At 39.3% G+C, this 11,018-nt stretch overlaps 1 protein-coding gene across 1 annotated transcript; it reads left to right on the top strand.

Moving 5' to 3' along the window:
• The first annotated feature begins 6,847 nt into the window (after positions 1 to 6,847).
• LOC120539235 (tigger transposable element-derived protein 1-like) lies at positions 6,848 to 9,288 on the top strand. The gene is made up of 2 exons (XM_039769112.1): positions 6,848 to 8,698; positions 8,937 to 9,288. The coding sequence occupies exon 1, from the start codon at positions 7,961 to 7,963 to the stop codon at positions 8,636 to 8,638; it is 678 nt and encodes a 225-aa protein (XP_039625046.1). The 5' UTR covers positions 6,848 to 7,960; the 3' UTR covers positions 8,639 to 8,698; positions 8,937 to 9,288.
• Positions 9,289 to 11,018: the final 1,730 nt, after the last annotated feature.

Below are 11,018 nucleotides of genomic sequence, written 5' to 3'. Positions count from 1 at the left end.
TACTTACAGTATGACAAATACAAGGTACTACAGCACATAATCATATTCCCCCAATAATGTGAGTGTGCAAAACCTAATCATGACAAAGTCGGTTTAGGTTCTAAAAAGAACCCTAAAGTGACATTTATAAATATGTAAGTTTCAGGCAGCGCTGGATTTTGTTGAACATTATGTCTCTAAACTTTAGATTCATTATCAAGAATTTATCCATCTATCCATTTTCAGGTTATATTTGGGTGGAACCACTGTCTATCCCAGCAGCATTGTGTGTAAGGTAAAAAACAATCCTGGATGGGGCATAGTATTATTTATTAAGGGTAGTTTGTACATGGCTGACACAGTAGTTAGCACTGTTGTGTCACAGCTCCTAAGACCTGGGTTCAAATCGCTGACTCCCTCTGGGTAGTTTGCAAAGATTTTTCCCTTTTTAAATATTTTTTCTGCCACGTCAAAAAACATGTACATTTAGTGTGAGAAACAAATGTGAATGTTTCCCACAATTGACTGGTGCCCCATTCTGGTTTTGTTCTTCTGTTGTGCCTGAAGCTGCCAGACATATGTCGCAGCCCCACTAGAAAACCTCTGCATTGTTATACTTGATTCAGTAAATGGATTAATGAATTGTGCATAATGTTTTGTAATATTTATATTCTGGGGTTGTTTGTCTACATTGTGTTTGCTGTACCAGTTGATTGTCTGCTTCTTTTTTTCTGCACTCGGGTCCCAATCCAGGCGGTTCACCATGTTGTGGGGGCGGCAACACGCTATCAGCACATACTCTAAACCTGTAAGGTCCTAATTGTGTAATGTGTTTTGTATGTTGAATGTGAAGTGCAGACTTTGTAATTTCACATACTGCTCACTTTTGACTGAGTTGATGAATCCCACAATAGATTGGCACCCACTGGTTTTGGTACTTGATGTAGTACTCTTTCTGCTATGTGGAAAATTTAGAGTTAACAATTTTCAAAAACCTGTAAGACAGCACTTTTTAATTGTTTTGTTGTACTGTGGTCCGCAGACTTCCTTGATTCATAACACCAGTGATATAAACTTACTATTATAGTCAATTTATTCAACATCTTTTTGGATAACCATTCTTTGTGTAATTTGGTTATGAATGCATTTGTATATTTTTTGATGAATCATGTTACTTGGGTGTAAACTGTTTATTTGGCAATGGTATAATAAAAAAAAAATCTCTTTTTTAACAGTACCTAAGACCTATGTGACTTTTATTTAATTCCTGAAAGCTATTTAAATAGGGGGCGGCACGGTGGCACAGTGGGTAGCGCTGCTGCCTCGCAGTTAGGAGACCTGGGTTCGCTTCCCGGGTCCTCCCTGCGTGGAGTTTGCATGTTCTCCCCGTGTCTGCGTGGGTTTCCTCCCACAGTCCAAAGACATGCAGGTTAGGTGCATTGGTGATCCTAAATTGTCTCTAGTGTGTGCTTGGTGTGTGTGTGTGGGTGCCCTGTGCCCTGCCCAGGGTTTCCTTCCTGCCTGTTTTGGCTGGGATTGGCTCCAGCAGACCCCCGTGACCCTGTAGTTAGGATATAGCGGGTTGGATAATGGATGGTGTGCATTATATATGAATAGCAAGGTTTTATTAATTTTTATATTTATTTTGGTTTATGTCTTCCCATTACCCTGTATTGAAATAAGGGAGGAAAATAAATGGATAATCTGCATATGTCCATACTCCAGTTTTCAACCAAATCCTGAAAATGTGTATGTTAGGTTCATTGCCTAACTTGCAGGGTTTCAGTACATGTAGGGATTGACGTTTCTTCCCTTTGTTTATAAAATACTGCTCTAAATCTTGCCATATAACAGGAAAAGGGAGTTCAGAAAATGAATGAATGATTATAGAATTAAATGTGCATTCTTGTGCCCTACTGTGGTGACTTGGGTACCTTCTATGGCTCGTTAATGTACATATTGCTGATAGGATGTACAATAATTTTGCTTTCTTGGGACACTTCTTACTAATATAATGATACAAAATCTATGAATCTTCTGTTATTGTAATATATGCTTGAGTAACGACTAGCCTATTTTTTAACAATGCTCAATACGAATGAGTAAATTACTCTAACATAAGAAAAAATGATTCAAATTATTAAAGAATTATTTACAAATACAGTACTCTGCAAAAAGCTTAGCCCACCTAAGAATATTATTTTTGTAGCTATCTTTCAGGGTAGTTTTTCCTTGTGTGTACATAAAAATACTATACAAACTCTAGAATAAACACACACATTGATTTCTTGTGCTTTTTGTAAACTTAATGCTATCCTGTGAGCTAGCAGAACAACAAAGATTTGATTTCCCAGACCTCTCCTCAAGACACCTTAGCCATTCCATGTATTTGTTAACTTCCCCTAACAGCACATTTAAATTAAATTCAATTAAATTTTTGAGATAGTAATTAGATGAACCAGACAAGCAAGTGGAGCAGTTTAACAAATAAATATAGTTATACAGGGTGGCATATACGCATTCTGTGTTGCCTGAGGTTTGAAAGTGGCTAAGCTAACTCAATTTGACAGATACAAAAATCCTAGTTTTGTATCAAAGCTATAAAGTTAGGGAAGCAAAATTTTCAAGATATGTTGTACAAGCTGACATAGAAAATGGGCAAGTTGAAGACAGATATATCAGTCAATGGAAGGTCCAAAAAGCTGGCTGCATCTGATGAACTTAAAGGTCTCCCTTATTTAAGGGACAGAAGGACACCCAGTGAATTGTTTCCTCATGGTCTGTTAGAGTCATTTGGCAACAAAGTACATACTACAAATGTATGAAATGTCTTAACAGCAATGGTCACGTAGGATGTATTGCAGGTAAGAAACCATTTTTGTGGAAAATCAACAAGTAGAGGAGATTGCAGTACATAAAGCATCATAAAACAACCAGTGAAAGATATCATGGTTGGTCAAGTCCAAGTTTAAAATTTCTGGTCCACAAAGAAAACAGTATATCAGAAGTAGAACTGTTGTTTTTAAGGAGCATTTTGGCCAACCATGTAGGTGAACTGAAAATCAGCGGGATGATGACTGCTGATTAATATAAACAGAAATTGTGAATTGTGTATTTATGCTGTATCCTCAGAAAAATGGCTTGTTGAGAAAACTTAATCTTAAAGAATGACCATGACTACATTCAAAACAAAGACCTCCATGGAGCAGAAGTCTTTAGCCAGAACATTATCATTATTAGATTTGACACTCCAGAACTCCAGCATCGGCAGAACTATGCCAGATCACTTGAGCAGGGAAAAGGAGAGCAGCCAAAATCAAAGGAACAATTATAGCACATTCTGTAGAAACCTGGAAGAATTTACTACAAGTCAATTTGGAAAAAGACAGCAGTGTACTAAAGTAAGTCATGCATTCTGAAATAGTGACTTGTTTTAAACGTAAATATAGTTTTATTACTTTTTATTGTATTCATGTTTACTTGTGTTAATTCTAATGTTATATAGTTGTGCTTTCACAACCAAATAAAACACATATTGCTCAGATAACTAGACTTTTCCACGGTGCTGTGTATTTATTTATGGAGAATATTCATAGCCCGCGTGTTTCTGTAAATGAGCATAATAAGCAGCATTCGTCCCTGGGTAATCCGCCGTATCTTTTTGCGCGGCTGGCAGGTCTTCTTTGGTTCTGTCCCAAGGGGTCTACCGTAGTCTACAGTTCGTTGACAAGCCTTAAAGAAGGAAGTGACATTCTTTTTTGACACAGTACCACGAGATTTACTTGTTGCAGATTGAATTTGATATTTTTTCTTTCCATGACTTTTTATAACGTTTCCAAAGTAAAATTATAGCGTATCGAAAAAATACTTAAGATCCATGGGCATAAAGACTATATTGGCCGCGCGTGACCGAAATGAAAGACTACACTTCCCGTGGTGCGGTTATTATATGACGTCACTAACGCGCCTTCTGAAAAGCCCTATTTGATCCGTGCTAATTCATTAATGTTCCTGTATTAGTGGGTTCTTTCTTTAGTTATGTTTTTAATAATGTAATAGCGTATTTGTTAAAACTGCTTCCAGATTCATACATTACGCCAAAATGCTAAGTCGCTTTGTTCGTTTATAGAGAGACTCAAATGCCCTTATATGGAGGTGAACCATCGCGGCCAGTTTGGGGGTGAGTGAGTCGAGTTGCGGTCGGATCAATTCCTTATATGGAAGTGAATAGCGGTAACTGTGGCAGGATGCGATCAGGTGGAAACGGAGAGGGGGGGTTGGGGGTTAGTTGACCGCGCGTAATAAAGAAGACGGTGGCGCTCGCAAGCATCCAGTAGAATGGCAGTCGGCCTTGCGGGCTCTAACTGTTTTTTGGTCTTTGTTGTTCCTTGGGGCAGCATGGGGGTTGGTAAAAGGGCGTCGGGGAAAATGCGTTAAGCATAACGTAGGAGAATGGTGGATGCGGTGCCAAAAAGGGATTGAAGTTGATCTTTGAGCTTTTCTTATCAAGTTGTACGAAAAGCGGACGTGAGACCGTGCTGGTGGTTAATTGATTTTTAAATTATTACATGCTTTGCACAGTTTTCAAAACATTCACACTGTTGTTCTAGCTGAGCAGAACACACATAAAGTGCTCCAGGCTGGCATTCTGACGCACTATGTGGTATTCTTAAAGGTGCTTGTTAAAAAATTCATTTCCGAGCTTTTTTTCTGAAACCGCTTCATAGTGATACCAAAATTCTGACTAATTTAGTTTTACAAATGATTGCATTCTCATCAGGTCATGTACATTACGTGAGGCAGGACAATAGATTGCCAAATATGCTGCCTAGTAAAGCTTTTGCAAGTATAAAGGTAGCGGTTTGTAACAGCTCAAGGAAAAAATACTTCATTTCCATCTAAATCTACACAGTTTAGTGATGTATACATTAATTACTGAAAAATACAAGCATCAGTGGAGACCTGTGCAGTATTTAAAATGATTTTGTCATTCACTTTGTGATTGTAGTTTCCTTTTAAATTGCAAAACATTTTTCCTGCTATTCATTTTACGGATTGCTGTTCTTTCAGGAGGAGGCCTGTATCTAAAAGTGGTATCAAGCGTGCATCAACCAATCCATTTTCCAACGCCTTATATACACTTTTGTGGCAGAGAACAGGTGCCTATCTTCGTAACTGCGAGTGCTAGACATGAATATCTGAAAAAAAAAATACAAGAAAGAAAGAAAAAAAAAAGTTGGTGTGGGCAGAGTATTGCTGACACTGAATTTCACTCCTCTCTGAAATTTGGCATCATCCTTATTACCAATTTCCACAGCATTCTGGACATAACCTCAGTGATTGTAGAAGGTGTGTTAAACAGATCTTGCACTTCACTCCCTGCTATATCTTATCATCTAGATGAGCCAAAAATTTTTTTTTGAAATGTCTTTTTCAAAAATCTTTGCCCCTCTTTGCACAACAGCATTCCGAGTGTGGTCTAGCTATTAAGGAAAAGGCTGTAAACCACAAGGTTGCAAGTTCATGCCCTACTGGTGATTCACAGTGTATGGTGAGCCAAGTCTTTTAAAATTTTAGTGTCCTGATTGCAGAAGTAAGAAAAAGACTTATTACTGTGCTTTGTAAGTCGTCATTAAGAAAAAGCAATAGCTAAGGAAGAAAGTGAAAACTAACACTGGTCCAGCCTTGGTAATCTTTAGAATTATAAAACTGAAGATGTTGATTTTGGCTGAATACAGTTTTAACCTAAACAATGTGATATGTTAATTTTTTCTTTTTTAATTGATCATATCCAAAAAAGGACAACACCTCTCAAGGCCAGGGTTTGAGTCGCATTGAATGGAGACTGCATGGTTTTATTCCTTTGTTTGTGTGGGGTTTATCTTTGGGTATTATGATTTTCCTTCCACATCCCAAAGATATGCTTTTCAGATGAATGGGTGACTGTAATTAGCCTGGTATGAATGAGTGTGCTCTGTGAGAGATCAACACCCTGTCCAGATATGACTCCTGCATTATGCTCCATGTTGGATCATGTAACCTCAAATGGTTAGTTTAGGTAAAAACTATCAAACTGCTAGAATTTGTTTTCAAGTGAGTTAAATAGTTTTAAATGTCTGTGAAAGTTTGCACCTATCTTGCCTCTATTTGTTTATTTTTTTCAGTCTGTTATTGGGTGTGAATGTGAAGGCAAATTTCATGCCTTCTTGTGTAACATGATTAAATAAAACCCTTGAACCTATATGGCCAGGGTATACTCCAGCCCCCATGACCCCGATCTAAATTGAATTGGTTTGAAGTTGGATGGATGAGTTTGTTTTTGAATGAAAACCATGAAATGCAGAAAGCAATTAAGACAAACTGCCCTTTCCCAACAGGCTTTACAAGAAGAAATTGGTGTAAAGTGTCAACATTTGGAACTTTCATATGTAGACAGCGTTGATTAGGTAACAGAACCTGCTTCAAAATTAAATAAATTGCATCTGGTCAATCTGCCATTCATGGCTAATATCACACTAAAGCACAGTGCACTTGTAATGTACAGAGCTGGTCCTCAGGTTACAACAGTTTCGACATACAACGTTTTAAGGTTACAACGCTCACTCTCATAAAAACTTTAAAAAAAATTGAGACATGAGTGTTTCAGTTAGCATTGTACTTACGGACCATGTGGGCAAACTAGTTTGGTTGCGTGCAGTAGAACAATACGCAGAAACATGGCATATGAGTGAGGGAGTTGGCATCCCCCAGCACGCTTACCTACACCATTTTGGACTGTTAAAAGCACGTGTTCCGTTTGTGTTGCTTTGTTTGACGACTTTGTGGCCCTTATCATGGCACCTAAACAAAAGTCAGAGTCTTCAGATGGTAGTGCTTTGAAGAAGAGGAAAGCCATCACGATGGAAGTGAAATTAGACATTGTAAAGAGATCAGAAAAAGGAGAATCAGTGACAAACATCGGCCATGTGCTAGGCCTTAGCCACTCAATTGTAGCAACAATTATCAAGGGAAAGACCATATCCTATAGCATGTAAAGGGATCAGTCCCTATGAAATCGACTGTGATTACTAAACAGCGAAGTGGCATAATGATGAGAAGGAAAGATTGCTAGTTTTGTGGCTGGAAGGCTAGCATCAGCGGCATATACCAGCTAGTCTAATGTTGATTCAAGAGAAGGCTAAACAATTGTTTGAGGCAATAAAAAGTGAAACGGGGGAAGGGAGTGAAAGTGAAGAGTTTGTGGCTAGTAGGGATTGGTTCATACGTTTCAAAGCTCATGCCAACTTGCATAACCTTAAGGTGCAGGGTGAAGCTACTAGTGGGGATGAGAAAGCAGCAAGAAAATTTCCTAGTAGGTTGCCTGAATTAATTAAAGAGGGAGGCTACTGTGCTGAACAAGTGTTTAATGTTGACGAGAAAGGCCTTTTTTGGAAGTGTATGCCTAACAAGATCTACATCACCAAGGAGGAGAAGACAGCACCAGGCCATAAAGCTGGCAAGGAGAGTCTGACTTTGCTTCTTGGAGGGAATGCTGCAGGTGACTTCAAACTAAAACCTCTGTTGGTGTACCAGGCAGAGAATCCAAGGACACTAAAGGGCATTTGGAAGGGTCAACTGCCTGCCGTCTGGAGGTCCAACAAGAAGGCATGGGTGACGCTTTAGATTTTTGAGGAGTGGCTTTCCAGCCATTTTTTTGCCAGCAGTGAAGGACTACTGTGTTAACAAGAGACTACCTTTTAAGGTGTTGCTAGTGATGGACAATGCCCCTGGTCACCCTGCCCACTTGAATGACTTTAACCCTAATGTCAAGGTGGTTTACCTTAAAACCTAATACCACTACCCTTTTACAGCCCATGGACCAAGGTGTCATTGCCTCTTTCAAGGTCTACTATCTCCGGAGGACATTTGCTATGGCCCTTAATGCCACTGAGAAGGACAAGTACCTGACACTCAGACTTTTGGAAGTCTTATAACATTTACAATGCTGTACAAAACATTGCTTTTGGCTGAAGTGAGGCGAACAAACTTAAGTGGCGTGTGGAAAAAACTGTGTCCCCTGTTTGTGGATGACTTCCATGGCTTTGAGGAGTCAGTGGAGGCTGTAACAGAGAAGGATGTTGCCATGGGTAAACAGCTTAATTTGGAGGTGGAGGCTGAGGATGTCACAGAATTACTGGCATCACATGGAGAGGAGCTGTCTGCTGAGGACCTCATTCAGCTGGAGAAGCAGTTGATTGAAGAGGAAGATACAGAAACCCCAGAACCCAAGAGATTTACCACCAAGGGTTTGGCAGAAGGTTTCTCTATGGTAGAGGATGGGTTGGCAAAATGTCAGGCTGAGGAACCCAGTAATGACAGATTCAATATGGCCTACAGAGCTGTTATTATTGCCTTGCAATGCTATAGGCAGATTTTGGAAGAGAAGCAGTCATTAACCTTCCATACTAGCCTGGAACAATTCTTTACGAAGGTAGGGAGGCCTGCAACAGATCCTGTACCCTCTACATTAGCTGCTTCTCGAGATGAAACACCTCTAGTACAGGTAGAATCATCTCCAGCATCTTCTACATGTTCCTTAGGCAATCCTGATTCACCTGACTCAGTATCTCCAGCACCTTCTGCAGGTTCTTCTGCCTCTCCAGCTTCCTCCTCCCAATAGGTCACTCTCTCCCACCTTGCAATGCCCCTTCCAGTGTGCAAGCCAACCACAGGAATAAAGGTAAGGAATTTTTTTTACACTCATTCTTTGACATTTTTTCTGTTACTACACTACAGTATATTTATGTCTTTTTCCTGTGGCTTAATTGTGAGATTATGATTTTAGATCTGTGTTAGAATCGCTAAGTGACTTAGGCTAGGGTGTGTTTCAATAAATTTGTGTTATGTCACTGTCGTAGGAATGGAATTGTGTTGTAACCCGAGGACCCCCAGTATTACTGTTTTTTTTTCATTTGCAGTGCTGGCAGGTGGTTCCCAATTTTGTGTGGAGCTTTCATGCTTTTTTTTTTTTTTACTCAAGTGGATTTGCCAAGGAGCCTCTGTTCTCATCTCACAGTCCAAGTGCAAGTTGTTAAATCTGTTATGGCTGAGCACAACATTTGTATTTGACCTGTCCAATTCTTTGTGCTTGCTGCTACCTCTTTTTCATGCATCTTGTACATATCACACTGGGAAGAGAAATAGGGTTTGGGCTTTGGAAACACAAGCTGAACAGGTTCAAGTCAAACTCATTAACTGCTAAACTACTCCACAGCATGTTGCAATAAACATACAATTGTATACACCATCTGTGTTTGAATTACAGCTCTGTGATCTTTATTATGCTAGCTGCTTATCTTTTAGCAATATAGGTTCTGTCAATTATTATTCAAATTAAATTGTTTACAAAAAATAAAATGGTAGCTAATATAAAGCTTGTTACAGTGCAGCACTCGCTTTATGTTCAAGTGCAGGATAAACACAAATCTGTCCACATCCTGCCATTGATTCCTTCATTTTCTTTTAAAATATTGTGCTAGTAACAGTGGCACAAAGGCCAGTTACCTTTCCTGCGTCACTGACCCAGTATACTGAGTTGGAATGTCCCTCATGGGTTTCCTTCAAGTACTCCTAATTTACCCATATTACTTCACAATCGAGGGAACTCTTGTAAAGCTTACTTAGCAGGGTAATGTATTGGTGTGGCAGAAGTGTAAGCACTGCAGGAGATCAGAGTTCATAAAAGAGACCTCTGATTGTAAAACGGTTGCTAGGGTATCAGAAAAGGGAGACAAAGGAGTTAGACTGCAGTTTCAGGTAGCTGACTCAGCAATATTAGCTAAACCACTTAACCAGGGGATTGTGTTCCAGATAGCTGAAGTAATCTGTGGCCGAATAGACACCTTTGATTCCCTTTTGAGTGGGAGGAATAGTGTAACTTTACCTGTGCTGGCTTATGTATTAGAGTAGTAGATCTGAGCAAGATCAGAGTTAAAAGCCTGGGCTGGCACTGCAGCTCACTACTGCTTCCTGGGGCTACACATTTAAAGACATGGATTGTGTATGCTTAGACGATGTATATTCTCTTTTATCATACTTCTGAGGATGTGTTCTAGGCTACCGGTAACCAAATTATAATGGAGATAATCTGCTAGGGGTTTCTTATTCTAAAATCATCTTGAGGAGCTGGACCGAACACTGAGAGTCCCCAGATTCAAAGAACTGCAGACAGTGGTACTGAGCACATCATTAGATAGATAGATAGATAGATAGATAGATAGATAGATAGATAGATAGATAGATAGATAGATAGATAGATAGATAGATAGATAGATAGATAGATAGATAGATAGATAGATAGATAGATAGATAGATAGATAGATAGATACTTTATTAATCCCAAGGGGAAATTCACAACTGTGGTCTGCCAACTCTTTTGTCTAACCACTCCATAAAAGGCAGAACTGAAGAATGCTAATAGCATTTAAACACCACTCCTTTACACATTGTTTAATTAATTGTGAAAGTAATCATTTTACATATTGTAACATTCTCAAACTCTCCTCATGAAATTCAGGGTTGTGATATCTATTACAGCAGCCCTGGGCACAAGTCTGGAAACACCCAGGACAGGATACCAGTCCATTACTCGGGCACACATTCACATAGGGGTTAATTTACCTGGGCCATTTTATCTAACTTACACATTTTTGGCGATGTGGGAGGAAAACCAACAAAGACACAAGGACAACATGCAAACTCCAAATAGTCGACGTCCAGATACATTGCGTCTCTCTTGGTTATTTTTCTCGCATCTTACCTAAGCCTATTGTGTGAGTTACATGCTCATGAGAAAAATAACGTGCAAGAAAAACAGCAGTCACCATACAGCCCTCTCCCTTGTCCCAATCAACGGTTTCCCATTGAAAGAAATGAAAGAGAACATGGATTCGTAATACTTTCCTAGCCGACATAGACTGTATCAGTCATGAAGACCATGGCAAAGATGACCTAATTGACCTGAGGACAAAGGAAATTTTACAAAATGAATTCAACTCAAA

This window comes from Polypterus senegalus, chromosome 11 (assembly GCF_016835505.1).
Source record: "Polypterus senegalus isolate Bchr_013 chromosome 11, ASM1683550v1, whole genome shotgun sequence".
Classification (NCBI taxonomy): domain Eukaryota; kingdom Metazoa; phylum Chordata; class Cladistia; order Polypteriformes; family Polypteridae; genus Polypterus; species Polypterus senegalus.
Note: the sequence above shows the minus strand (reverse complement) of the source record. Positions and strands in the feature narration are given on the sequence as shown.

Excerpts from the sequence above, each read along its gene's own strand:
- LOC120539235 (XM_039769112.1), top strand. The coding sequence starts at position 7,961 with ATGCTGTACAAAACATTGCTTTTGGCTGAAGTGAGGCGAACAAACTTA.